We start from the raw sequence: 26,830 nt of genomic DNA, 5'->3' as shown, positions 1-26,830 counted from the left end.
GCTGTCTATCCTGCTCCATGTTGAAAGAAATAACAAATGTTAACACACACCCTTTTATATGGTGACCAATTGTGGTTACCACTATGTAAAATATATTAGCAATAACAAGTAGTCATTACGTATGGTTATCATGTATCATTCATGTAATTTAGATGTTTATAATTTACAAACACACATTTTATCTCTGCAGTTCTCAAGATCAATATATAGTAGACAAACCAGTTGAAAATCTATAGGTTTACCAAACGTTTAAGTGATTAACCACTAAAGTGCAGTTGGATTAAGTGATGATTAAATGTATTTAAAGAAATGAGAAGAGAATCATATGAAAAGTATTGTGAGCATTGCGAATGGTAATTACTTTATATTAAAGGTATTTCTAGATGAAACACTGATTAGGTTTGGTGAAAACGTTACTGTGTGATTTTGTGTGTTGTACTTAGTCAACTGAAAATGTGCTTTAAAAAGTAACATTTTTTAACAGCCCTTTTGAGCATCTGTTTTGAGTTTTGTACAAACATTTGTGAAATTTAACCACATACTGTACTTGTGAAATAGTACCAAATCGAAAAAATGTCAACTGACCCGCGGTGCACCGGTTTATGGCAAAAGCGGTGAGGGAGGAGCACCCTTTTCGATGGAACAGTAATCTTCCCTGCAGTCATGTTGTCAACAAGGTAGCATGGGGGTTGGTTCAGAAACATACAACATCTCTATTCAAAAAAATATTGATTTATATTCTAATTTTCTAACTTGTTTTAATTTGTAAGGCAGATACCGCGTTTTTATTAAAAGCAATCACGTTTGTGAAAATGCAGAATCGTAATCATTACTCCACACGTGTTTAGTCTAGTTTAGGCTACATCACTTGTTTTGAGCCGACTTCGCAGTGGGTTTTGAACTGGGCATCTGGCTCACGCCCGAGAGGCAGCCCGGTTCCCAAACGAATGCAATCACTTTTCACCCGGTGGAAACACCTCCTACCGGGTAAACCGGGCCAGATAATAAAATCCCCTCATTGTAAAATAGTTCCTTGTGTTCAGCTAGGTCGAAAAAATACAGTCATCCACAGCACAGTGTAAAGATAGGCTAAAACTGCTTATCCAATAGCTTTCCGATCGCACTTTTAGTCGATGTTATGGTTAAGTTGGCTAGCTAAACTCATGACTTGCCTAGTTAAATAAAGGGTTAAATAAAAAAATCGGGTCTAACGGTCCTCTCGCGGCGAACTGCGCATGTGCCAGCCGTGCCAACCGAAAGGCACTCCTTCAATATAAAGTTGTTTTTGACGAAAATAAAAACGTATCAGTTTCTCTTCCACAAGGTTGGATTAATAACATTGACTCAAATCTAGGTTGTGTCTTTAGATTTCGAGAAAATAAACAACTAAGGAAGAATATTTTACTTCTCTCGTTGACTTCTCAAATCCCAAACCCTGGCTTCGTCTGTTGGAACACTTTCTCAAGTGGTCCCGGAAGTCTTGTCATGTTGCGCCTCTGGGGTAAGAAACTCTGTGATACAGCTGTCATTGTCAATTTCGGCGTCCAAAAAAAAAAGTTCTGTAGGTACGCAGATCTCACTGGCCAAACTTCCTGTCACTCTTATGACGTTGGCTATTTTTGACCAATGGTGTGGTCGACTACACCTCCCCTTTTTTCCGGTAGGCACTAGTTACCACAGCCACAAAGTTATTTCCCCGCCAATTTCTACAATTGATCTTCTTAAAATGTGATTTTGAACCTAACCCTTACCTTAACTGCTAACTTTATGCCTAACCCAAATCTTAATTGAAGACAAAATAGTTAATTGTTGTTTTCATAAACGTTCACGATATAGCCACGATGACTGTGTGACTGTTGTAACTAATGGAAAAGCTTATTTCCTACGTACGCCATTCGCCCAGCTGGAGTGGTGTCTATTTTTTGTGTTGCACGTGTCCCGTCAAAATCGCTGGATTTCTATAGCTGAATTGACTTGACTTTTATTTTCAAATATCGTGTCGGAACGGAAATTTCACATTTTAAAGTGGGGGTCAATGAGAGCGGAGACTTAGTTATCTAGCTAGCGGCTGCTAGCCTAGACACATTTACAGTTAACTATCTAACGTTAGTAGAACATGCCCAGACTGGTCATACCAGGCCGATAGGTTGCGATTATTTCAGACATGGATTACAATTTCCCACAGAAACTTTTCCCGGTTTATTTCAACTCTGGGCCCCCCAGTTCTACGTTTAGACATAACGTCGGAGGTTGGGGTTCGTATGGTCAAGTGTTGGAAGTCAACGTCGCTCTACACGAGGTGAGTTGTGATGATGAAATCGATGCTAGCAATGCACTTTCTAGCTCACTGTGTCCCCCCTACTATGCTAAGGATGATCGTAGGCCAGAGTCTTGTTTAAAATCACTTTCACCCTGAAAATCCTTTGCTATTTTACTGGAGTTTGTTTCAAAATATATATATTTTTTTTAGAACGACGTTAGTCTACCAAAAGTAGATTGGAAGTTCGAATCTCAACACCAAGTGAAGGGAGAGACTTGGATGCCAGTGGAACCGATAGCAATACCACTTCTGCGACCACAGAGAGGTAGTGGCCCGTCAGTGCGTTTCCTATTGTTTGATAAGGATACGATTCTTAGACAATTGTTACTCTTGTGCATGTCACTCATCATTTGAAATGAAATATTTTACTTTTTGGTTGTTTTTTTAGGCCACAAATGGTCATCAACAGCACTGTCGGATCCTTTGGACTTTTCAGAGCAAGTAAAAACCTTTTTTACGTCCTGATTTTATTTTATTTTTTCACTGTGAACACACACTGATATAACTTGATTTATATTTGGATGACTTCTCCTTTTTTGTAGATGCAGAACTTCTACCAGTACAAATACAAGGATGCGTTTTGCACAATGAGCCACATCCTGGGGGATAACTTCCACTTTAGACAGGGGAGGAGAAAGGTGACTGTCCCGTGCTTCTACACCTGCATTACTAGCTGTTTGGGGTTTTAGGCTGGGTTTCTGTACAGCACTTCGAGATATTAGCTGATGTACGAAGGGCTATATAAACTTGATTGATCCTGATGTCTATTTTCTTTGGTTCTATGCTTAGTGTGCGCAAGACAAAATATGGAATGAAGTTTCACCACTTGTTTTGTCATTTTCCAGGCAAGTGAAAGAAATGCGGTTCACATGTGGCAGATGAAGCACTTCATGCACACATTTAAATACAAAAAGTAAGTACATAAGTGAGGAACTCTAGGCCTTGTGTCCTAGTCGAGACACTGCTCTACAGCGAGGCGTTCCACCGTCCGACCTGTATATTTTTATAGATGTAGGCTGTGCACATCACATTCACCTTGAGGCGATTTGAAAGTCCCTGCAATGCAATATCCTGATCCTACCATGGCATTTCATGATGTGACGGTCCCATGTTAGTGGCCAGTGCTGTGGTGATGGCTTCTGATTCAGTGGTCATCAAGCGCACACAAACCCCTTTCCATTCACCCTACCTAGAAGGGTTATTGCTCCGCAAGAAGCTGTTGAGTTTAGAAAACAAAGTATGAAATTCTTATTTTCCTTGGTGGTGCCCTCTGACTACTAGCTCCCCTGGTTGTCCATCCATCATTGCATTCAAGTTTATAGAAAAGGTTCTCTATCCTTTACCTAGGTTTATTTCAAAGGTTCTCTGTCCTCTACCTGGGTTTATTTCAAAGGTTCTCTGTCCTCTACCTGGGTTTATTTCAAAGGTTCTCTGTCCTCTACCTGGGTTTATTTCAAAGGTTCTCTGTCCTCTACCTAGGTGCGAGTTAACTCATTTGGAGCGGCAGGCCAAAAGGTACCACAACCTGTTATCAGATGTGATCCATGACATCCCTCCAGCCCTGCTAGCTGATCATCTCCATGAGGAGCTGACCTATCAGAGTGGGCAGGAGCAGTTCTCTGACCACACCACAGGGGGTGCCATAGGGTACATTTCCTTTACCAACACCAGTATCTCTCAGCAAGGCTGTCTGGTGTACCCTGGGAAAGCTGGCCTTAACAATCTTAGTATCCTTCAATGTAATCTTATCAGGAATATCTGTCTTAAAATATTTTTACTGGTGGCCTGCCCTTTCCCCCTTGCATTGAGGCCTTTACAGCCTGTAAAACAGTTATAGGGATATTTTTGGTGATTTATAATTTTGCAGTAATTCATTCGCTTTTATTCAACCCATTTCAAGGACCACATCAAAAGTCCTTAATGCAGTATCTCAGACTTCCACAGGGTGGTGCTAGAGTTTCAAGAAGGGAAGCCTCCATGTTTTGATGTGAGCCACAAGCCTCTCTCATTCCAGCTCAATGCTACAATCAGACAGATCACCATTGGCCTTCAGCAGGATGAATGTAAGCACAGTAACATCATTAGCATCCATAAATGCATGTGCAATATTATATCTCTGTTTTTTTGTTTGTTTTTGGGGTTGATGTTTAATTCAGGAAGTAGGTTTAACTGAAATTCCAATTTCCTCATTGCTAAGGGAAAATGTGGAATTCCAGGTTACTTCCCGAATTGAATGAATGAAATCGAGTTGACCCCAGTTCAGGTCATGATTTCTTCGTCTATTTCCTTTGTCTAGTTTGAGTTTACAGTTTGGGGGGCGGGGGGGGGGGGTATACCCTCCTTTTCTCCCCGATCTTGTCTCATCGCTGCAGCTCCCCAACGGGCTCGGGAGTCGAAGGTCGAGTCATGCGTCTTCTGAAACATGACCTGCCGAACCGCGCTCCTTAACACCCGCCAGCTTAACCCGGAAGCCAGCCACACCAATGTTTCAGAGGAAACACAGTTTAACTGGCACCCGGGGTCAGCCCGCAGACACCTGACCTGCCACAGGGAATCGCTAGAGCCCCACCAAACCCTCCCCTAACCTGGATGACGCTGGGCCAATTGTGAGCCGTCCTATGGGACTCCCGAACATGGCCGGTTGTGGCACAGTCTGGGATATGAACCGGGGACCATAGTAATGCCTTAGACCGCTGTGCCACTTATGGACATGCAGTTGAATGGACATGCAGCCCAAACTCTTTACATAACAGCTTGCAGTGTTAAACTGACTCTGTCTGGTGAACTGACTCTGTCGTTGTGTTCCTATTGTAGGTCACGTGGGGGTGCGCTGTGACTACCTGTGTGGTGTCTGGCAGGTCAGTGAGAAGAACATCCCTAAGACTCTGGAGGTCATTCAGACCAAGCAGCCTGCTACATGTCTCAGTGCCAGGTAGGTTGGAGCGGCCTGTGACTGTGTGCGCGCGTCTCCCCTCCTGTAAGAAAGGTAGCCCTCGTGTAAACCGGCCGTAGTCATTGAGTAAACCAGCCATAGTCATTGCACGTCTTGCGAGACATGCATATATATATATATATATATGCATATGTCTGCATGATGTGGGCAAATAGTCGAATAGCGATTGATTAAACGTTGACCCACTTGGGTGAACTGTGGGAGTCATAGAAATTAAATAATTGATTCATTGTGCACCCCTAGTATGTCTTAACACAATATTTATCATTTTTGACGGTAATTTATGTTTCTGTGTTCTGCTACAGGTCGTTCTGCTACAGGTCGTTCTGCTACAGGTCGTTCTGTGTTTTGCTATAGGTCGTTCTGCTATAGGTCGTTCTGTGTTCTGCTATAGGTCGTTCTGCTACAGGTCGTTCTGTGTTTTGCTATAGGTCGTTCTGTATTCTGCTATAGGTCGTTCTGCTATAGGTCGTTCTGTGTTCTGCAATAGGTCGTTCTGCTATAGGTCGTTCTGTGTTCTGCTATAGGTCGTTCTGTGTTCTGCTATAGGTCGTTCTGTGTTCTGCTATAGGTCGTTCTGCTTCAGGTCGTTCTGTGTTCTGCTATAGGTCGTTCTGCTACAGGTCGTTCTGTTTTGCTATAGGTCGTTCTGCTATAGGTCGTTCTGTGTTCTGCTATAGGTCGTTCTGCTTTAGGTCGTTCTGTGTTCTGCTATAGGTCGTTCTGTGTTCTGCTATAGGTCGTTCTGTGTTCTGCTATAGGTCGTTCTGTGTTCTGCTATAGGTCGTTCTGTGTTCTGCTATAGGTCGTTCTGTGTTCTGCTATAGGTCGTTCTGTGTTCTGCTATAGGTCGTTCTGTGTTCTGCTATAGGTCGTTCTGTGTTCTGCTATAGGTCGTTCTGTGTTCTGCTATAGGTCGTTCTGTGTTCTGCTATAGGTCGTTCTGTGTTCTGCTATAGGTCGTTCTGTGTTCTGCTATAGGTCGTTCTGTGTTCTGCTATAGGTCGTTCTGTGTTCTGCTATAGGTCGTTCTGTGTTCTGCTATAGGTCGTTCTGTGTTCTGCTATAGGTCGTTCTGTGTTCTGCTATAGGTCGTTCTGTGTTCTGCTATAGGTCGTTCTGTGTTCTGCTATAGGTCGTTCTGTGTTCTGCTATAGGTCGTTCTGTGTTCTGCTATAGGTCGTTCTGTGTTCTGCTATAGGTCGTTCTGTGTTCTGCTATAGGTCGTTCTGTGTTCTGCTATAGGTCGTTCTGCTATAGGTCGTTCTGTGTTTTGCTATAGGTCGTTCTGCTATAGGTCGTTCTGTGTTTTGCTATAGGTCGTTCTGCTATAGGTCGTTCTGTGTTCTGCTATAGGTCGTTCTGCTATAGGTCGTTCTGTGTTCTGCTATAGGTCGTTCTGCTATAGGTCGTTCTGCTATAGGTCGTTCTGCTATAGGTCGTTCTGCCATAGGTCGTTCTGCCATAGGTCGTTCTGCCATAGGTCGTTCTGTGTTCTGCTATAGGTCGTTCTGTGTTCTGCTATAGGTCGTTCTGCTATGGGTCGTTCTGTGTTCTGCTATAGGTCGTTCTGCTATAGGTCGTTCTGTGTTCTGCTATAGGTCGTTCTGCTATAGGTCGTTCTGTGTTCTGCTATAGGTCGTTCTGTGTTCTGCTATAGGTCGTTCTGTGTTCTGCTATAGGTCGTTCTGCTATAGGTCGTTCTGCTATAGGTCGTTCTGCTATAGGTCGTTCTGCTATAGGTCGTTCTGCTATAGGTCGTTCTGCTATAGGTCGTTCTGCTATAGGTCGTTCTGCTATAGGTCGTTCTGCTATAGGTCGTTCTGCTATAGGTCGTTCTGCTATAGGTCGTTCTGCTATAGGTCGTTCTGTGTTCTGCTTTAAATCGTTCTGTGTTCTGCTATAGGTCGTTCTGTGTTCTGCTATAGGTCGTTCTGTGTTCTGCTATAGGTCGTTCTGTGTTCTGCTATAGGTCGTTCTGCTATAGGTCGTTCTGTGTTCTGCTATAGGTCGTTCTGTGTTCTGCTATAGGTCGTTCTGTGTTCTGCTATAGGTCGTTCTGTGTTCTGCTATAGGTCGTTCTGCTATAGGTCGTTCTGCTATAGGTCGTTCTGCTATAGGTCGTTCTGCTATAGGTCGTTCTGCTATAGGTCGTTCTGCTATAGGTCGTTCTGCTATAGGTCGTTCTGCTATAGGTCGTTCTGCTATAGGTCTTTCTGCTATAGGTCGTTCTGCTATAGGTCGTTCTGTGTTCTGCTATAGGTCGTTCTGTGTTCTGCTATAGGTCGTTCTGTGTTCTGCTATAGGTCGTTCTGTGTTCTGCTATAGGTCGTTCTGTGTTCTGCTATAGGTCGTTCTGTGTTCTGCTATAGGTCGTTCTGTGTTTGCTATAGGTCGTTCTGTGTTGTGCTATAGGTCGTTCTGTGTTGTGCTATAGGTCGTTCTGTGTTGTGCTATAGGTCGTTCTGTGTTGTGCTATAGGTCGTTCTGTGTTCTGCTATAGGTCGTTCTGCTTTAGGTCGTTCTGTGTTTTGCTATAGGTCGTTCTGCTATAGGTCGTTCTGCTTTAGGTCGTTCTGTGTTTTGCTATAGGTCGTTCTGCTATAGGTCGTTCTGTGTTCTGCTATAGGTCGTTCTGCTATAGGTCGTTCTGTGTTCTGCTATAGGTCGTTCTGCTATAGGTCGTTCTGCTATAGGTCGTTCTGCTATAGGTCGTTCTGCTATAGGTCGTTCTGCTATAGGTCGTTCTGCTATAGGTCGTTCTGCTATAGGTCGTTCTGCTATAGGTCGTTCTGCTATAGGTCGTTCTGCTATAGGTCGTTCTGTGTTCTGCTATAGGTCGTTCTGTGTTCTGCTATAGGTCGTTCTGCTATAGGTCGTTCTGCGTTCTGCTATAGGTCGTTCTGTGTTCTGCTATAGGTCGTTCTGTGTTCTGCTATAGGTCGTTCTGCTATAGGTCGTTCTGCTATAGGTCGTTCTGCTATAGGTCGTTCTGCTATAGGTCGTTCTGCTATAGGTCGTTCTGCTATAGGTCGTTCTGCTATAGGTCGTTCTGCTATAGGTCTTTCTGCTATAGGTCGTTCTGTGTTCTGCTATAGGTCGTTCTGTGTTCTGCTATAGGTCGTTCTGTGTTCTGCTATAGGTCGTTCTGTGTTCTGCTATAGGTCGTTCTGTGTTCTGCTATAGGTCGTTCTGTGTTCTGCTATAGGTCGTTCTGTGTTCTGCTTTAAATCGTTCTGTGTTCTGCTATAGGTCGTTCTGTGTTGTGCTATAGGTCGTTCTGTGTTGTGCTATAGGTCGTTCTGTGTTGTGCTATAGGTCGTTCTGTGTTGTGCTATAGGTCGTTCTGTGTTGTGCTATAGGTCGTTCTGTGTTCTGCTATAGGTCGTTCTGTGTTCTGCTATAGGTCGTTCTGTGTTCTGCTATAGGTCGTTCTGTGTTCTGCTATAGGTCGTTCTGTGTTCTGCTTTAAATCGTTCTGTGTTCTGCTATAGGTCGTTCTGTGTTGTGCTATAGGTCGTTCTGTGTTGTGCTATAGGTCGTTCTGTGTTGTGCTATAGGTCGTTCTGTGTTCTGCTATAGGTCGTTCTGTGTTCTGCTATAGGTCGTTCTGTGTTCTGCTATAGGTCGTTCTGTGTTCTGCTATAGGTCGTTCTGTGTTCTGCTATAGGTCGTTCTGTGTTCTGCTTTAAATCGTTCTGTGTTCTGCTATAGGTCGTTCTGTGTTGTGCTATAGGTCGTTCTGTGTTGTGCTATAGGTCGTTCTGTGTTGTGCTATAGGTCGTTCTGTGTTGTGCTATAGGTCGTTCTGTGTTGTGCTATAGGTCGTTCTGTGTTGTGCTATAGGTCGTTCTGTGTTGTGCTATAGGTCGTTCTGTGTTGTGCTATAGGTCGTTCTGTGTTCTGCTATAGGTCGTTCTGTGTTGTGCTATAGGTCGTTCTGTGTTGTGCTATAGGTCGTTCTGTGTTGTGCTATAGGTCGTTCTGTGTTCTGCTATAGGTCGTTCTGTGTTGTGCTATAGGTCGTTCTGTGTTCTGCTATAGGTCGTTCTGTGTTGTGCTATAGGTCGTTCTGTGTTGTGCTATAGGTCGTTCTGCTATAGGTCGTTCTGCTTTAGGTCGTTCTGTGTTTTGCTATAGGTCGTTCTGCTATAGGTCGTTCTGTGTTCTGCTATAGGTCGTTCTGCTATAGGTCGTTCTGCTATAGGTCGTTCTGTGTTCTGCTATAGGTCGTTCTGCTATAGGTCGTTCTGCTATAGGTCGTTCTGCTATAGGTCGTTCTGCTATAGGTCGTTCTGCTATAGGTCGTTCTGCTATAGGTCGTTCTGCTATAGGTCGTTCTGCTATAGGTCGTTCTGCTATAGGTCGTTCTGCTATAGGTCGTTCTGTGTTCTGCTTTAAATCGTTCTGTGTTCTGCTATAGGTCGTTCTGTGTTCTGCTATAGGTCGTTCTGTGTTCTGCTATAGGTCGTTCTGTGTTCTGCTATAGGTCGTTCTGCTATAGGTCGTTCTGTGTTCTGCTATAGGTCGTTCTGTGTTCTGCTATAGGTCGTTCTGTGTTCTGCTATAGGTCGTTCTGTGTTCTGCTATAGGTCGTTCTGTGTTCTGCTATAGGTCGTTCTGCTATAGGTCGTTCTGCTATAGGTCGTTCTGCTATAGGTCGTTCTGCTATAGGTCGTTCTGCTATAGGTCGTTCTGCTATAGGTCGTTCTGCTATAGGTCGTTCTGCTATAGGTCTTTCTGCTATAGGTCTTTCTGCTATAGGTCTTTCTGCTATAGGTCTTTCTGCTATAGGTCTTTCTGTGTTCTGCTATAGGTCTTTCTGTGTTCTGCTATAGGTCGTTCTGTGTTCTGCTATAGGTCGTTCTGTGTTCTGCTATAGGTCGTTCTGTGTTCTGCTATAGGTCGTTCTGTGTTCTGCTATAGGTCGTTCTGTGTTCTGCTATAGGTCGTTCTGTGTTCTGCTATAGGTCGTTCTGTGTTCTGCTTTAAATCGTTCTGTGTTGTGCTATAGGTCGTTCTGTGTTGTGCTATAGGTCGTTCTGTGTTCTGCTATAGGTCGTTCTGCTTTAGGTCGTTCTGTGTTTTGCTATAGGTCGTTCTGCTATAGGTCGTTCTGTTGTCTGCTATAGGTCGTTCTGCTATAGGTCGTTCTGCTATAGGTCGTTCTGCTATAGGTCGTTCTGCTATAGGTCGTTCTGCTATAGGTCGTTCTGCTATAGGTCGTTCTGCTATAGGTCGTTCTGTGTTCTGCTATAGGTCGTTCTGCTATAGGTCGTTCTGCTATAGGTCGTTCTGCTATAGGTCGTTCTGCTATAGGTCGTTCTGCTATAGGTCGTTCTGCTATAGGTCGTTCTGCTATAGGTCGTTCTGCTATAGGTCGTTCTGCTATAGGTCGTTCTGCTATAGGTCGTTCTGCTATAGGTCGTTCTGCTATAGGTCGTTCTGCTATAGGTCGTTCTGCTATAGGTCGTTCTGCTATAGGTCGTTCTGCTATAGGTCGTTCTGCTATAGGTCGTTCTGCTATAGGTCGTTCTGCTATAGGTCGTTCTGTGTTCTGCTTTAAATCGTTCTGTGTTCTGCTATAGGTCGTTCTGTGTTCTGCTATAGGTCGTTCTGTGTTCTGCTATAGGTCGTTCTGTGTTCTGCTATAGGTCGTTCTGTGTTCTGCTATAGGTCGTTCTGTGTTCTGCTATAGGTCGTTCTGTGTTCTGCTATAGGTCGTTCTGTGTTCTGCTTTAAATCGTTCTGTGTTCTGCTATAGGTCGTTCTGTGTTGTGCTATAGGTCGTTCTGTGTTGTGCTATAGGTCGTTCTGTGTTCTGCTATGGGTCGTTCTGTGTTCTGCTATAGGTCGTTCTGCTATAGGTCGTTCTGTGTTCTGCTATAGGTCGTTCTGCTATGGGTCGTTCTGTGTTCTGCTATAGGTCGTTCTGCTATGGGTCGTTCTGTGTTCTGCTATAGGTCGTTCTGCTATAGGTCGTTCTGTGTTCTGCTATAGGTCGTTCTGCTATAGGTCGTTCTGTGTTCTGCTATAGGTCGTTCTGCTATAGGTCGTTCTGTGTTCTGCTATAGGTCGTTCTGTGTTCTGCTATAGGTCGTTCTGTGTTCTGCTATAGGTCGTTCTGTGTTCTGCTATAGGTCGTTCTGTGTTCTGCTATAGGTCGTTCTGTGTTCTGCTATAGGTCGTTCTGTGTTCTGCTTTAAATCGTTCGGTGGTCTGCTATAGGTCGTTCTGCTATAGGTCGTTCTGCGTTCTGCTATAGGTCGTTCTGCTATAAGTCGTTCGGTGGTCTGCTATAGGTCGTTCTGCTATAGGTCGTTCTGCTATAGGTCGTTCTGCTATAGGTCGTTCTGCTATAGGTCGTTCTGCGTTCTGCTATAGGTCGTTCTGTGTTCTGCTACAGGGCCTTTTTAGGTCGTTCTGTTTGCTGTCATAGTGAAAAGCTTTGTGTTCTCCTATACTGTTTAACGCTGGTTGTGAATGTCTGTGGTGATTAAAGGTCTGTCTGGCTCTGACAAGCCGGAGTCTAAGGAGATGGACGCTCTAGCAAGCTAGTCTCTGTTGGCTGGACCTAGGATTGTTCGTCACATATATTGTACACCTTATGATAGGTTTTCTCAGCGTCTGTCACTCTGATTTTAGGGGTAGTTTTTGCAGTCAAGTTAGTATTCATGATTATGTACGGTTTCTACTACAGACCAGGATTGGGATCAATTCAGGAAGTATACTGAAATTCAAATTCTCTTCAATGCTTTTTGAAATTAAGAAATGGAATTGAAATGTGAGTGTACTAACTGAATTGACTGGAATTTTAAATGGAATTGACCCTAACCCTGCTACAGACTCTTTATAATGTAAACCTTGGTAAAAACAGGAGATTTTGTTGTCTTTTAGTCCCCATGTCCTTGGAGAGCTTCTGGTGACCAGTGAGAGTGGAGCTGCCTATCTATGGACGGTGGGGAAAGGGTAAGAGGCTTAGATACCTGTCACTGAACTCCTGGCCCTGCCCCAATTATCCTCTCTCGGGCTGTGGGACGTGTTACCCGTATCACTGTGTTACCTCTTGTCATATTTTAGTTTGCAGAAGTTCCGTCAGGAGTACAGTAACCTGTACTTCAATTCTAAGTCGTCATGGAGATGGTGTGACTTCTCTGGCCACCCCAGGGTGATGGTGTATGCTGACCGGACAGGTGTGGAGCTCACTGATATCAGGGTAATAGAAGACAGTAAAGCCAGTCCATGGGTATTTGTTGTTTTTGTTGCTGTGCTGATTTGACAAACCCGTTTCCTAATATTTCTATTCTGAATGTTTTAACCTAGCAATATGAGATCATCTCTTACGTGTTTACAATCGGAAATGTAACAACATGACTGCTATAAAATATATATTTTTTTAACTATCTTGGTTTTGAGAAATATGAAGTGACCTGAGATTTGGTAGATGTTAACATTGTGTGTGTCTCTGTCTTTACAGACCAAAGATCATTGCAGCCACACGCTGTTTCGTATCGGCCAAACTCCTGGCTGTAAGAGTGGCGAGAGAGTCATCCTGTCCAATTACCTGAGAGATGTTCACACCTTCCACCACCTCGTCACCACACAGGTACAGTACCTTAATTACCTTCTATTTGACCTATCACATCAGGGCTCTACAGTGCCATTCATCTTTATTTGCATATGCGCCTTGTTCACTTCACAGTTCTGGAATGTATCCAGCTCTAAGGAACAACTCTATGTTTCACAAGCCTCACAATGAGCCACATTGACAACGAACGACTCCTGCTTTTGACCTACAGAAAAACAAACGACTCCTGCTTTTGACCTAAAGAAAAACAAACGACTCCTGCTTTTGACCTAAAGAAAAACAAACGACTCCTGCTTTTGACCTAAAGAAAAACAAACGACTCCTGCTTTTGACCTAAAGAAAAACAAACGACTCCTGCTTTTGACCTAAAGAAAAACAAACGACTCCTGCTTTTGACCTAAAGAAAAACAAACGACTCCTGCTTTTGACCTAAAGAAAAACAAACGACTCCTGCTTCTTTATCATTCACAGCACTCTGCTTACGTCATGGATGAGCGTTTCCCCTGCCTCCCCATGATCCAGTGGGATCACATGATGGAGCATCCTCCTATGTTTGCCCAGGTCGTGGCGGGGGGAGGGACTACTAAGGTGCTGCTGGGCTCTCAGAGATCACAGGAAGTGATCCTGCTACAGTACTCAGGTGTGTACAGTTGTTCTAGTGTGTGTGTGTGTGCGCCAGGTTGGGGTTATTGTTTGAGTAAATCCTGTGCATCAGGCTCCTGTTGACCAACCAGTCTTACTGTGCACCTGGACAACAACAAAAAAACGACTTTGTCATTGAGCCTGGAGTTCCTGGAGCACTTGGAAATAAAACATACCCAAATGAACCCAGGTCTGTCTGTAACTGAACAGAGATGCTGACACAATGACTATTTGATCAATGTCATTTTCTTTTATTTAACCTTGGGAGCAAGTCGGTTAAGAATAAATTCTTATTTTACAATGACGGCCGAACGCTCCTCTAACCCGGGCGATGCTGGGCCAATTGTGTGCTGCCCTATGGGACTCCCGATCATGGCCGGGTGTGATTTAGCACCGGAATCGAACCAGGGTCTGTAGTGATGCCTTTAGCAGTGAGATGCAGTGCCTCAGACCGCTGCTGTACCACCACTCTGGAACTTTGGACCGCTGTGCCACTTGGGACGCACACACACGGCTATTGATTTTTTGTAATGTCTACTGTTCCGTCTGTTTCTCCAGGTGGTAGGGAGGAGGCCTGCGTCACCAGAGGCCCACCTCGGGCCTTGCTCAGCCCCAGAGACAGCCTTGGACACCTGCCTGTCCAACTCCCCCACAGACAGCACCATGCCCAGGACAGACTAGCCAATCCTGCTGCTGGTAAGAACTGTGTAAATAAAGACTGTAAATAAAGTTGTATTGAAAATGTGTCCCTAAGCATGTTATGTTTGTTTATGGGATGTTATTGTCGATGTGTTTAAGATGTAACTGTCCATGCCAAATCCATCATCATGTTTACATATCTGGCAAAATTACTTTCAGTTTAGTTTTCTCATTGAGCATAATTAGTGAAGGTGGTGCTTTTATGTTGAATAGCCTCAAACTCGTATTGTCTGTCCTTTCAGGTCTTACTGTCATCCATCAGAGTCAAGCCAAGGGGGACTGTATCTGTGTGCTGCAGCTCACTGAGGCCGGAGACATCTTTTACCACACGCTGAAGTCCCAGACTGAGACCTTCAGTAAAGACGACCCACCGGCACCAACCCAGAACGCCGTGGGACCCGAGGGACGTAGCGGAGATGTACAGAGACTAAAACAACCAGTTGAAACATTAAGAAAACAGCTGCATCAAACGTTAGGAACCTCAAGAAGTAGTGCCCTAGGTGAAACATGGTATTCCTCTGGACCCCAGTCTCCTGCGGATAACTCTGGGTTCGAGGGAAGGGGACAGCCGTGGGACACTCCTCGGGCTGGACTGGAGATGGTTATCAACGACCCTCATGACGACCTGTACCTGACGCTAGCAACAAACACAGGATTAACTGATACTCAGGAAACCGCTGCTACTGCTCCTCTACCTACAGTCCAGTCTTTGGACACTAATGTTAACATTAACCCCGTCAGGCCAAAGGCCAAAGTCAGTGATGAGGCTCTGTTGGTTTGGAGGAAGTGGATCCTCAAACTGTTAAAGTGCCCCCGGAAGCGCCGCAATCTCCCACACAAGACCACAAAAACCGAGTATCTTCTACCCGACGACAGCCTTCAGAAAGACCCGTTGGAAGATCACTGTCGTCGGACCCTGAGGAAGGACCTGAGGGAGACCATGAGGAATGGACATGTCCTCGTCCACAGGAACACCTGTCTCAAACCCCTGGCTCTGGTCCCTGTCCCGGCACCCGTGGAGCCCTCTGAGTGGGCTGATGTGCTGAGCGAGAGGATGAGCGCATCGTGGGAGCCTGGGCTGGGGGGATGGAGGAGTTGGTGGGAGGAGAGGCTGGGGCTGAACCGAGAGGAGAAGGTAACCCATCTCTATTCTAATTTATCATGTGTATATCTGGACCACATGTCCGACGCTGCAGATATAAATGGCATCGATAGAACTGACATGATTCCTTGTTCAACATGTCGGAAAGGCATGTTTCGTCTGGTCGTTATCTATCTGAATGTTCCAAAACGCTGTTTCCTTCTGAATGCTCTCGTTGATGTGGTGGTTATTGTGACTGTTGGTTTTCACCCTGACTATACATTTCCCAATTGGGACAATGGGAGATATTCGATTGACATATTCATTGGTTGATTTTTGAAGGTGGAGGCTCTGCGGAGGAAGAGGAGGAGACAGAAACAGGCAAAGGCTCACAGTCGTATCGACCTATCAGGCAGCTTCACCTCGTCCGTCAGCTACCAATCAGACCTGGACAGCGCCTCTCTCTCCGGTTGGTCCTCGGCAGCCAGTCAGTACGCCAGCTCTGACGTAGACAGTGCGGCCAAAAGCTGCTACAACACCAAGTGGGCCACCCTGTCTGAGCCGGGTACACCGAGGGCTACCACACCAACACCAACACCACAGACCAGTAACTCACAGCCCACAACACCTCATAGGGTGTTTGGTTCAAAACCAACTACACCACTGAAGCAGCTTAGTAGTTTCCTCTCCCAGCCCACTATCCCCTATTCACAGAGCAGTAGCAGTTCACTGCCCACTATCCCCTATTCACAGTTCACTAGTTCCGAGCCACTGTTTACACCCCAAAAACAGCCCACAGTTGGTAAGTTGTTGCCCTGGACAACAGTAGCTTCTGACTCCAGCGCGGCGGGCAGTTTGAGAACGGTGGTGGCAACCCAGAAGCCCAAGCCACAGAATCAGGATTATTTAAATTCTCTCTTTGCATCCCAGGAGCCTATGGATGCCTCACAGGGAGTAGGGTTTAATGAGAGCAGACATCATACTCCTTTGGCCACCTCTTCTCAGCTGTCCTCCATCTCTACTTCACAGAGGAACCTGAAAGTGGGACTGACCTCCTCACAACCCAAAAGGAAGAAGTCTCGTATGGGATTCTGATCTGAGTATTGGTGGATGTAGCCTCACAGCCAACATTTTTTTTTCAAATGAGATGATTATGATGGATGGAACTATGGCGAGGGATCTTTTTCAACTTTTGTTTTTCTGGTTGATTTTACGTGTTAAATGACAGGACTGTGAAGTGTGAATTGGCTATTGAGAGTTTTCTGGGATATTCTAGAAACCAAAAGCATGAAGTCACAGAATATTTTTTGGGGTTTAAAATAAAATCTATATTCATTAATATTGTTCTTGACCAGCATCTTATCTATTATCTAACTCAGGGGTGTCAAAGTCAAATGGACGGAGGGCCAAATAAAAAATTTAGCTACAAGCCGAGGGCCGGACTGTTCGAATGTTCATTGAAAAAATTTTAAATGACGCATATAGTCTAGTGAACCTAATTGAACCTACTGAAAACCTAACAAATATATTCCAATATGATCAGATAAATAAAGTAATATTTTCTTATGGCTCTGTCAGTAATCTTTAATTTTCAACAGACACAAAAGACAAATTTCCTTTATATAAAAATCCCCATAACATGAACATTAAATGAAAGAAACCGGTATTCAAGGCACCATCAGTAGCCTATATTTTCTATTTTAGCAAAAGTGGGCTAAATTTACTTCAAAGAAAAAAACAATAATAGCAATTTTCTATCATCCACTCAACTGAAATATTTTTAAAATATAATTGGATTGAAATACAATAAAATAAAGTGCAAAAATCTATTAATCAAAAACAACACTTTGTTTAAGGAGAAGTAACATGCAGTGAAAACAAATATTAAACTTTAACTTTTAAACTTGAACTGAGTAAAAACTCTAAATATGTGATTGCACAGTAATGTTCACTTGTTTGAGGTTGAGGGTGATACTTGGTGGTGTCCCATCTTTTCCACAAGTTCATCAATGTTCGGGGTAAGGCTCTGAGCTGAGGAAATCCTCAGAATTGAGTGGAGGTGTTCAGCAGTAAGTCGACTTCTGTGTGATGTTTTGTTCAGGTTCATCAAAGAAAACAGTTGTTCACACAGGTATGTGCTGCCAAACATAGACAACGTTTGAGCAGCCTGGATGCGCAGCTGGGGCATTGTGTCGGGGAGGAAACGGGCGAACTCCGCAGCACCTACTGCCGCATATTTTGCCCTCAGTGCATCATTGCATTGGAGGTCAATCAACTCCATTTGGAGGTTTGGTGGTGAGCTTTCCACGTCAACAGCAAATGGGTTACCGAGCAGTTCCAACCTGCTTTTTTGTGCTTCAAAGTCAGCAAATCGGCGTCGAAAGTCAGCGGCAAGCATACCTATTTTATCAGCCAACTGTGCGCTCGGGAACGCACTGGTAGAGAGCTTCTCTTTCATGGTCTGGCAGCTGGGAAAGTGGCTCAAATTTTCTTTCCGCATCTGCGTCTCCCACAGAGTCAGTTTGGTTTTAAATGCCTTCACTGTACTGTACATATCAGAGATGACATGATCCCGACCCTGCAGCTGCAAGTTCATTGCATTCAGATGACTCGTAATGTCACACAGAAAAGCCATTTCACACAGAAACATTTCGTCTCGGAGTTGTGTTGTGTCTTTCCCTTTGCTGTCCAAGAACAGACAAATCTCCTCACGAAGCTCGAAACATCTTTGAAGCACCTTTCCCTGGCTTAGCCATCGCACCTCTGTGTGATAAGGCAAATCACCATGCTCCGTTTCTAACTCCGTCAGAAATGCCTTGAACTGGCGGTGATTCAAACCTTTGGCTCTGATAAAGTTAACTGTGCGCGTGATGATGCTCATTACATGCTCCATTTTCAAGGCTTTACCGCACAACGCTTCCTGGTGTATGATACAATGATAAGCTGTCAGCTCACCTGTCGCGTTTTCCTCTTGCATCTTTTCCCGTATCTTCGCCACCAGTCCGCTCCTGTCCACACATCGCAGGTGCTCCGTCGGTTGTCAAACCCACGAGTTTTTCCCAAGGCAGCTCCATCTCATTTACACATCTTGACACCTCTTCATACAAATCATGCCCCGTAGTTGTGCCATGCATAGGACGTAAAGCCAAAAACTCCTCTGTCACGCTTAGGCTGGAGTCCACTCCGCGGATGAAAATTGACAACTGGGCAATGTCAGAAATGTCGGTGCTCTCATCCACAGCCAAGGAATATGCAATGAAATCTTTTCCCTTTTTCACAAGCTGCTCTTTTAGATTGATGGACAACTGGTCTACTCTCTCGGCAATGGTGTTTCTGCTCAGACTCACATTTAAAAAGAGTTGCCTTTTTTCTGGGCAAACTTCGTCACAAACTTTAATCATGCAGTTTTTGATGAAATCCCCCTCCGTAAATGGCCGGGCTGATTTAGCGATCTCTTCTGCCAAAATAAAACTGGCCTTGACAGCAGCCTGGCCTTGTGATTTGGCTTTTTTGAACAGAGCCTGTCGAGATTTGAGGCCTCGTTTTAATTCCTCTGCCTTTTGTAGCCTTTGTTCCATGTCCATATTCTTGTTTTTGTCCGCGTGTTTCGTTTCATAATGTCGTCTCAGATTATACTCTTTCAGTACCGCCACACTTTCTCCACACAGAAGACACACAGGTTTTCCAGCTACCTCCGTGAACATATACTCCGACTCCCACCTTGTTTGAAACCCCCGGTTCTCAGTGTCCACCTTCCGTTTTGCCATTTTTGATGGGTATCTGAAAGTTAATTTTACTGTGATGCTGACGACTGCTGTGCCAATAAATATTGAAATGAAGCAGCCTACTGCTCGGTGCGTCACCGTTGCATTGTGGGAAATGTAGTATTGGTGCGTGTAAAAGATCTGCGGGCTGCCGGCTTGCTGCGGTCTGCGGGCCGGTTCTAATAATAAATCAAGATCATCCCAGGGGCCGTAAAAAACCTTCTCGCGGGCTGGATGTGGCCCGCGGGCCTTGACTCTGACATATGTGATCTAACTGAAGCAGGTTTGGTTGAGCGACTGACTTTGGTTATATGCCAGTACTGAAGTGTGAATTGGCTACCGACTTTGGTAATAAGACAATTCCGTGAATGTCTCTAGACCTAGAACATTATTCAATGTTGTCCAAAGTTATTGCCTCTGGGTTGTGTTCAAAGACATTGTGTTCAAATAGGCCAGTACAGGCATAAATCTGACTGACGCAAAACATTTCAAACAAGTATTTTTGATAGTCAAAATCAAAAAGACTAGAGATTCAGATGTCAAAATAGTTTTTTTTTGTTGTCATACAACATTGGCAAAATAATTACAAATAAGTTCATATCTACAAAGATACTATTCACAGCTTTTTTTTCTTTTTTTACATTATACAAATTTACATTATGAGAAACTCCATCCATACATTTTTCTTCCACAGAGCTAGCTTACATACCATCCAAATATAAGTTATCCTACGACCTAAAAAAATAAATAATAATTGCCAAATTTAGAGGTTAACAAGATCATACACACACACACACACACACACATGTTGTGTTTCTGAATAATAACATGCAAACCGACGTTGGCTTTTGACAGTTGAACCGTGTAGAGGGTTAACCGGACCACTGGCCAGTGAACACAACTCAACGATAACATGTACTGTACATGTTGTAACTCCCCAGACAAGTCTATTATACCTTGGCTGTGTTCTACTGTGCATCCTAAATGGTACACTATTATTCTCTATAGCGCACTACTTTTGACCCAGGGTTCATTCGGCTCTGGTTCAAAGTAGTGCACTACATAGGATACCGTGTGAGATGTAGACTGTCTGATGTGGCTGGAATGTTACAAATCCAAACATGCATCACCAACACTTTTAACGCTACATTACAACAACAAAAGAGTTTAAAACGTTTTATCTTTGAGTTGATGGATTCCGCTGCCTTTCAGGATAGTTTTTTTTGTTTAGCTTAAAATAAGATAGATACAGTATATTGATCGGTTTGTAACAGGCCACACTGGTAGCCCTATTGAACTAACAAAATTAAATATGTTTTATAGGAAAGTTTTTTTTTCTTTTCTCGTTTTTCTGGGTCGTATTCACCAGGAACCAAAATGTGCTGTCACAGGTTAAGCGTGACTTGCTAAATGTGTCTAACGCTACAAAACGTTTCACTAATGAACATAACCCTACAGTATAAACGGTGGAACCCAGGCACTGTGGCTCCTTCACAGGGGTTTGGTTTGGTGGCATTTGTTTCGGTGGCTGCTTTGGCAGAGGAGGTAAAGAGGGAAGTAAGGACCCTCTGCATCAGAACCCAGGGAACTGCTTAGGCTCTCCTCCCCAGAACTCATGTCTTCACACGAGTCCTCGCTGAAAGAACAAAGGGGGGGGAACAACTGAATACGTTAATATTTAATTTGTTTTCATCGTTGATCCTGACTGCAGTTCATGTATTTTCATCCTTACTATTATTGTTTGACTACAGGACTAATCCCAACAATTCAAGTAATCTTTGAAATGTGGAGATTTAACTGGTTGTGCAACAATGTGGTTGAGCCGTTATGGCAACCGGTTGCTAGGCAGGTAGGAAGTGACAAGTCACTCACCCGCATACATGTCATGTCTGAGTAATTGTGAGCAATGTGAGGGAGCCAGGCAGACAGGGACGGGCCTCTGTAGAAAGGCTGTAGGGCTAGGCTAACTGATGCAACAGGCAGGGCCGTGAGTCACAGGTTGCATACCAGGAGTACTATAGTGTACTGTAAGAACTGAAACTAGGAGTGGCCATACACTGGATGGGTGGGGCTTAATTGTTGGAGGTATTTAAATGTGCCCTTTAAACTGAACAAAAAATGCAACATGTTATGTGTTGAACTTAGAATTATTTCTGTGTAATAAAGTCCTTTTGTGGGTTAAAACTAATTCTGATTAGCTGGGCCTGGCTGCCCAGTAGGTGGGCCTGGCTGCCCAGTGTCTAGGCCTGGCTGCCCAGTAGGTGGGCCTGGTTCCCCAGTAGGTGGGCCTGGCTAACCAGTAGCTGGGCCTGGCTGCCCATGGCTGCAATTTACTTTAGAAATTGTTGCATTTCATATTTTTGTTCAGTGTAGTATTCAGTTGTGTGGGGATTTTCCAAAGCGTTTTCTGTTGTCATACAGTGTGTATATAGATGAATCTCGTAATAGTGTGTCCTCTCCAAGAATCTATTTGAAAATGTTATTTTCCAGAATATATGCCTACTGTCTAAATGTGTTTTTAATGAGCATGTTGAAGTATTTCTTCCTCCTACGGGTACAGTATTCATCATGTATTCCTGTTTACCTTTCGTCCCAGCAGTCCTCAGGAATGGTTGGCAGTTCAGGGACGCTGCAGGAGCTGGTGTGAAGGTTCTGAGCTGTCCTTCTCGACACGATCCAGACAAGCTTCTTATTGTTGGGTCTGCTACATTCAGGGGAAGAGTAGTCGGACATACACTTGGCCACTAGCCCCCTCCAGTGTAGCAGCTCGGTGTCAGTGATCTGTAAAAGAAGACCAGGGCATCATAACATTAGACACCACGGTAACATAATTGACAGGGTCAGTAAATACTATTGGGATGGATTCCAGGTGTTGTAAAAGGATGGCAGTCGGGAACTTGAGGCCGAGAATGTAAAATGGCCCTTTAAAAATGGCCTCCCATATGGGTCAGTTGTCATATGAAACCTTATGGACTAGGGCTTTAGGGCACACAATATGTAACACTGGTTCCAGGGCAAAAAAATATGTTTATGTGCAAATATGACAGGAAACTGATTGTGTTACTTTGTTAAACCAAAGGAATACTTTATTTTGTGATAAGTCCTCAAGGCTTTTGACACAACAGTAGTTGTTTACCTTGAGATGTCTCTGAACACTATGTGCTATTTCTAGCATGTCAACAGACTGCATGGCTTCAATCTCTTGAGTGAGGAGTGACAGGGCCAAGATGGACGGCTGGAAGAGAACAAAGAAGAAAACCATACATCAGAAATGGCTGCCTAGAGGTCTACTGGAATATGTAACTAGGCCTATAGACGCTGGGGACTGTTATGCTCTGGGGTCACGCCTTACTTTAGCTTTGGAGAATGTGATGCGGCAGAGACAGGCTTTGAGGTGGGCCTCTAGTGTGTTCAGGTTCAGGGCCTCCTTACTTTATGAGAGACAAAGGGAAAATATTTAGACAAAATTCATTTGAATCAGTTCGATGAGAAAACAAGGTCATTAGGCTACTTTGTTACATAACTGATGGTGGGCAACATGTTATCTGAAAATGTTCAGTAACACTGTTACAATAGATACAACCAGTGCTGTCCTTTCACAGTAAGGATGAATGTCACTTTGGAAACAATGAAGGGGGGAAACAAGCTCAGATTGGGATTTATGTGTGTACACATATAAACTACGCAAAAAAATAAACGTCCTCTTTTCAGGACCCTGTCTTTCAAAGATCATTAATAAAAATCCAAGTAACTTCACAGATCTTCATTGTAAAGGGTTTAAACATTGTTCCCCATGAACCATAAACAATTAATGAACATGCACCTGTGTAACGGTTGTTAAGACACGAACAGCTTACAGACGGTAGGCAATTATGGCCACATTTATGTAAATTTAGGACACTAAAGAGGCCTTTCTACTGACTCTGAAAAACACCAAAAGAAAGATGCCCAGGGTCCCTGCTCATCTGCGTGAACGTGCCTTAGGCATGCTGCAAGGAGGCATGAGGACTGCAGACGTGGCCAGGGCAATAAATTGCAATGTCCATACTGTGAGACGCCTAAGACAGAGCTACAGGGAGACAGGACGGACAGCTGATCGTGCTCGCAGTGGCAGACCACGTGTAACAACACCTGCACAGGATCGGTAAATCATACCTTCGTGACAGGTACAGGATGGCAACAACTGCCCGAGTTACACCAGGAACGCACAATCCCTCCATCAGTGCTCAGACTGCAATAGGCTGAGAGAGGCTGGACTGAGCGCTTGTAGGCCTGTTGTAAGGCAGGTCCTCCCCAGACATCACCGGCAACAACGTCGCTTATGGGCACAAACCCACCGTAGCTGGACCAGACAGGACCGGCAAAAAGTGCTCTTCACTGACGAGTCGCGGTTTTGTCTCACCAGGGGTGATGGTCAAATTTGCATTTATCGTTAAAGGAGTGAGCGTTACACCGAGGCCTGTACTCTGGAGCGGGATCGATTTGGAGGTGGAGGGTCCGTCATGGTCTGGGGCAGTGTGTCACAGCATCATCGGACTGAGCTTGTTGTCATTGCAGGCAATCTCAACGCTGTGCGTTACAGGGAAGACATCCTCCTCCCTCATGTGGTATCCTTCCTGCAGCCTCATCCTGACATGACCCTCCAGCATGACAATGCCACCAGCCATACTGCTCGTTCTGTGCGTGATTTCCTGCAAGACAGGAATGTGAGTGTTCTGCCATAGCCAGCGAAGAGCCCAGATCTCAATCCCATTGAGCACGTCTGGTCGAGAGCCATGCATGCTCTGAAACACGACCCTGCCATGACGCACTGCTTCTTGACACACTGCTCGCTTAACCCGGAAGCCAGTCGCACCAATGTGTCGGAGGAAACGCCTCACAACTGGCGACCGAAGTCAGCTTAGAGGCGCCCGGCCAAACCCTCCCCCGGGGTGGCAGGTAGCCTAGTGGTTTGAGCGTTGGGCCAGTAACCGAAAGGTTGCTAGATCGAATCCCAGAGCTGACAAGGTAAAAATCTGTCGTTCTGCCCCTGAACAAGGCCGTTAACCCACTGTTCCTAGGCCGTCATTGTAAATAAGAATTTGTTCTTAACTGACTTGCCTAGCTAAATTTAAAAAAATAAAAACCAGGACGACGCTGGCCCAGTTCCCAATTGTCTTGAAATCACCATTATGATAAGTCGGGCTGTGACGTTATGGAATTTTGGATGGCCGTAATTGGTCAGATAAGGTAATTGTGCCAGCCCTAATGATAAGCCAGATATGTCAACAGCTGCTTAAAGTTCATGTCTAGTTCATTATGTCACCATTGCTATCTTCAGAATTGGGGCAAATTTGTAAGTAATATCTGTCATAATAGGTGCCTTACCTGTCTGAGGTGTGTGAGAGTGTGATTCTATGGTATAGGTGCAAAAAGGTTAAGGCTGTGATGGCTTCGAGTTGGAAGTTGAGTTTCTCTGAAATTATCTTCTCCATGCGAGTGAGGTCCGAGACTGTAAACTTGCACTGGCTGATACGAATAAGTTCATTGGTGGAAGACACGTTGCACTCTTCTTCGACTGATTTGGCTGCGATGTGGAGGCAGCTGATGCTAATGCAGGCTAAATGTTTGGGTTGGACCTGAAGAGGAGTCACACACAAAGGCTTGTAATTAGTGGACATATGCAATTATTAGTCAAGCTACCTCCACTTTTCATTTAACTTTTAATGTCCATTGTCATTTTTACATTGTGTCATGGTTTGTTTTTGTCAAGAAAGGAAAACAAATGTTACATTTTTAAAGGGGTTGAAATTCTTTCTGAGGTCTGCTTTTATTTGGTTTTTCAGCTGACCTTCATCATGGCCAGAAATCTATCCAGCAGGTTGACTGCCAGAACGAACGTCTGGGTGCTGTACCCAAAGAAACTGGTCAGGCTCCAGAGGTCTTCCACTTTGACGTCCCTACATTTAGCTGAGATTCCTTGGCTGGCATTCTGTAAGTCATAAAACATTTTAGGCATTAAATGTGTATTAATATGTAATAGGTGATACTTTAAAAAAATATATGTTTAACCATAATGTTATTGTTACAGGATTTATATTAACACTTTATTTAAAAAATAATATTGATCGTACAGCATATTTACTGTACTGCAGTGAATATCTACCTCTCTGGTTGATTCGATCAGGTGGAGTCCCGTTTCTTTCGGAAGATAATAAATCTCCTGTTCAAAATGGGTTTTCAGCTCCCTCATAAGTTTAACGGCTTCCATGTCTAGACTGGATTGTTACAGAAATCTGAAATCCTTCCACTGTAAAACAACAAGAGTCTGATGTTAATGGTTGTCCGTTATTAACGTTACATTCATTCACCCAGGCGATAGGTTCAAGGTTTGCCCAACCCCCCTCTCTCAACTGGGATACGGTGTCAGATGTCTTAGGTTAACGCTTACATACAGAACAAATCCTATTTAGCATTTAGAGTGAAAAACAGTTTTAGTTATGCCAAATTTTTATTTATTTAGTGAGACACTAGAAAAACGGATAACACAGCGAAACGGCATTCGCTTGAATCTATTAGATAGCAAATAATGATTCAAATCGTCGACGGGGGGGTATTCTTGTTCTTGCCCAGGTCAGAGTTCATTCCCTGGCAATTCCCTTCGATTTTTTCATAGATCTTGGTGTTCAATCGATATAAAATTGTAGTCTAATAAAAGCGGTTTGCAGCTACTAGTCGGTGATGTAAAAAAACAACAACATGTTTTTGTATATAATCTCGACTGCTCTATGAGGAAGCAGCGAAAGCCAAACCAGCCAGGGTAACGTTAGCTAACAGAGAAGATAAATAACAAAGCCGAGGCAGCGAACTGGGTTACCTAGATTTTTCGCTGTGAGAAAATCAGTTGAAGATGCCAATTTCATCGACAACCATGAAAGGCAAAACCAATAGATATGTATAGTGCCGTTTTAAAATCATAAACATGACAACAAAAACATTTAATCCTGGCTTCAGGAAGGAATTAATTAAACTAGATAAAATAGTCTTACAACAGCATTAGAACATTTCACATTACCTCATATCTATTCAGTTTTCTTGCATCCAATGTACACTATGAATTTCAATATTTACCTGTTATGTTAGTTACATCGACATATTCTCACGTCCCAAACTATTCTGTTTGTTCCCTTTAATCTCTAGTTTCTCATTCCTTTCTCTTTTTGTTGATGTTGAGAATTTCCACACCCAGAAACGGACGTCAATGTCGTGTTAGCCAATCATGTACGTAGCTATCCTCCTTGTTTTGACTTGTCGAGGAAAGTCTGCCTCCTTTTGTAGTTTACTGCTATTTAGTACTTATTAAAGAGTTGGTAGTGCTAGACAAACTAATGTTGTAATAAGTAACGTGGTTAAACGTTACTTATAGATTACAATGGATTTCGTATGGAGTGTTGTTTTTCTACACCAGCTCGATATTGACACTTCCACGAGCCAATCATCTTTCTCCTTTTTTCCCGTTCAAATAGTCCGCCCAATTTTTTTTTTTTTCTATTGGATGCCTGGACAAACCCTTTTACTCACGATTGGTTAGAAATAATTAGCTCGGATTGTATGTAGGGCATTTAAACATAAAACTACCTTTTTTTTCCGGTCCAACCAACTGTCTGCAGAATATTTGGGAATTTGTTCTTAACTGACTTGCCTAGTTAAATAGAGGTTCAATAAATTGGTTCAGGGATGACTAGGAAAATTTATGATAATACTGTTATAGTCATGATACTGTATTACTGTTCCTGCACATCAC

The 26,830-nt window shown here is 43.8% G+C and overlaps 2 protein-coding genes across 2 annotated transcripts; one reads left to right on the top strand and one right to left on the bottom strand.

Moving 5' to 3' along the window:
* The first annotated feature begins 1,900 nt into the window (after positions 1–1,900).
* Positions 1,901–16,622, top strand: taf1c (TATA-box binding protein associated factor, RNA polymerase I subunit C). The gene is made up of 15 exons (XM_055864874.1): positions 1,901–2,299; positions 2,471–2,585; positions 2,709–2,761; positions 2,863–2,958; positions 3,166–3,233; positions 3,800–4,047; positions 4,255–4,383; positions 5,135–5,252; positions 12,171–12,242; positions 12,354–12,489; positions 12,751–12,879; positions 13,333–13,501; positions 14,062–14,199; positions 14,445–15,337; positions 15,626–16,622. The coding sequence occupies exons 1-15, from the start codon at positions 2,165–2,167 to the stop codon at positions 16,376–16,378; spliced, it is 3,252 nt and encodes a 1,083-aa protein (XP_055720849.1). The 5' UTR covers positions 1,901–2,164; the 3' UTR covers positions 16,379–16,622.
* A 2,956-nt stretch (positions 16,623–19,578) lies between these two features.
* LOC129812885 (cyclin-G2-like) lies at positions 19,579–26,427 on the bottom strand. The gene is made up of 8 exons (XM_055864847.1): positions 26,158–26,427; positions 25,193–25,336; positions 24,878–25,018; positions 24,415–24,665; positions 22,400–22,478; positions 22,184–22,282; positions 21,632–21,828; positions 19,579–20,683 (listed from the first exon to the last, which is right to left on the bottom strand). Exons 2-8 carry the CDS (start codon positions 25,295–25,297, stop codon positions 20,539–20,541), a joined length of 1,017 nt encoding a protein of 338 aa, XP_055720822.1. The 5' UTR covers positions 25,298–25,336; positions 26,158–26,427; the 3' UTR covers positions 19,579–20,538.
* Between the last annotated feature and the right edge of the window lie 403 nt (positions 26,428–26,830).

Source organism: Salvelinus fontinalis, chromosome 2, assembly GCF_029448725.1.
Source record: "Salvelinus fontinalis isolate EN_2023a chromosome 2, ASM2944872v1, whole genome shotgun sequence".
Taxonomy (NCBI): Eukaryota; Metazoa; Chordata; class Actinopteri; order Salmoniformes; family Salmonidae; genus Salvelinus; species Salvelinus fontinalis.
Note: the sequence above shows the minus strand (reverse complement) of the source record. Positions and strands in the feature narration are given on the sequence as shown.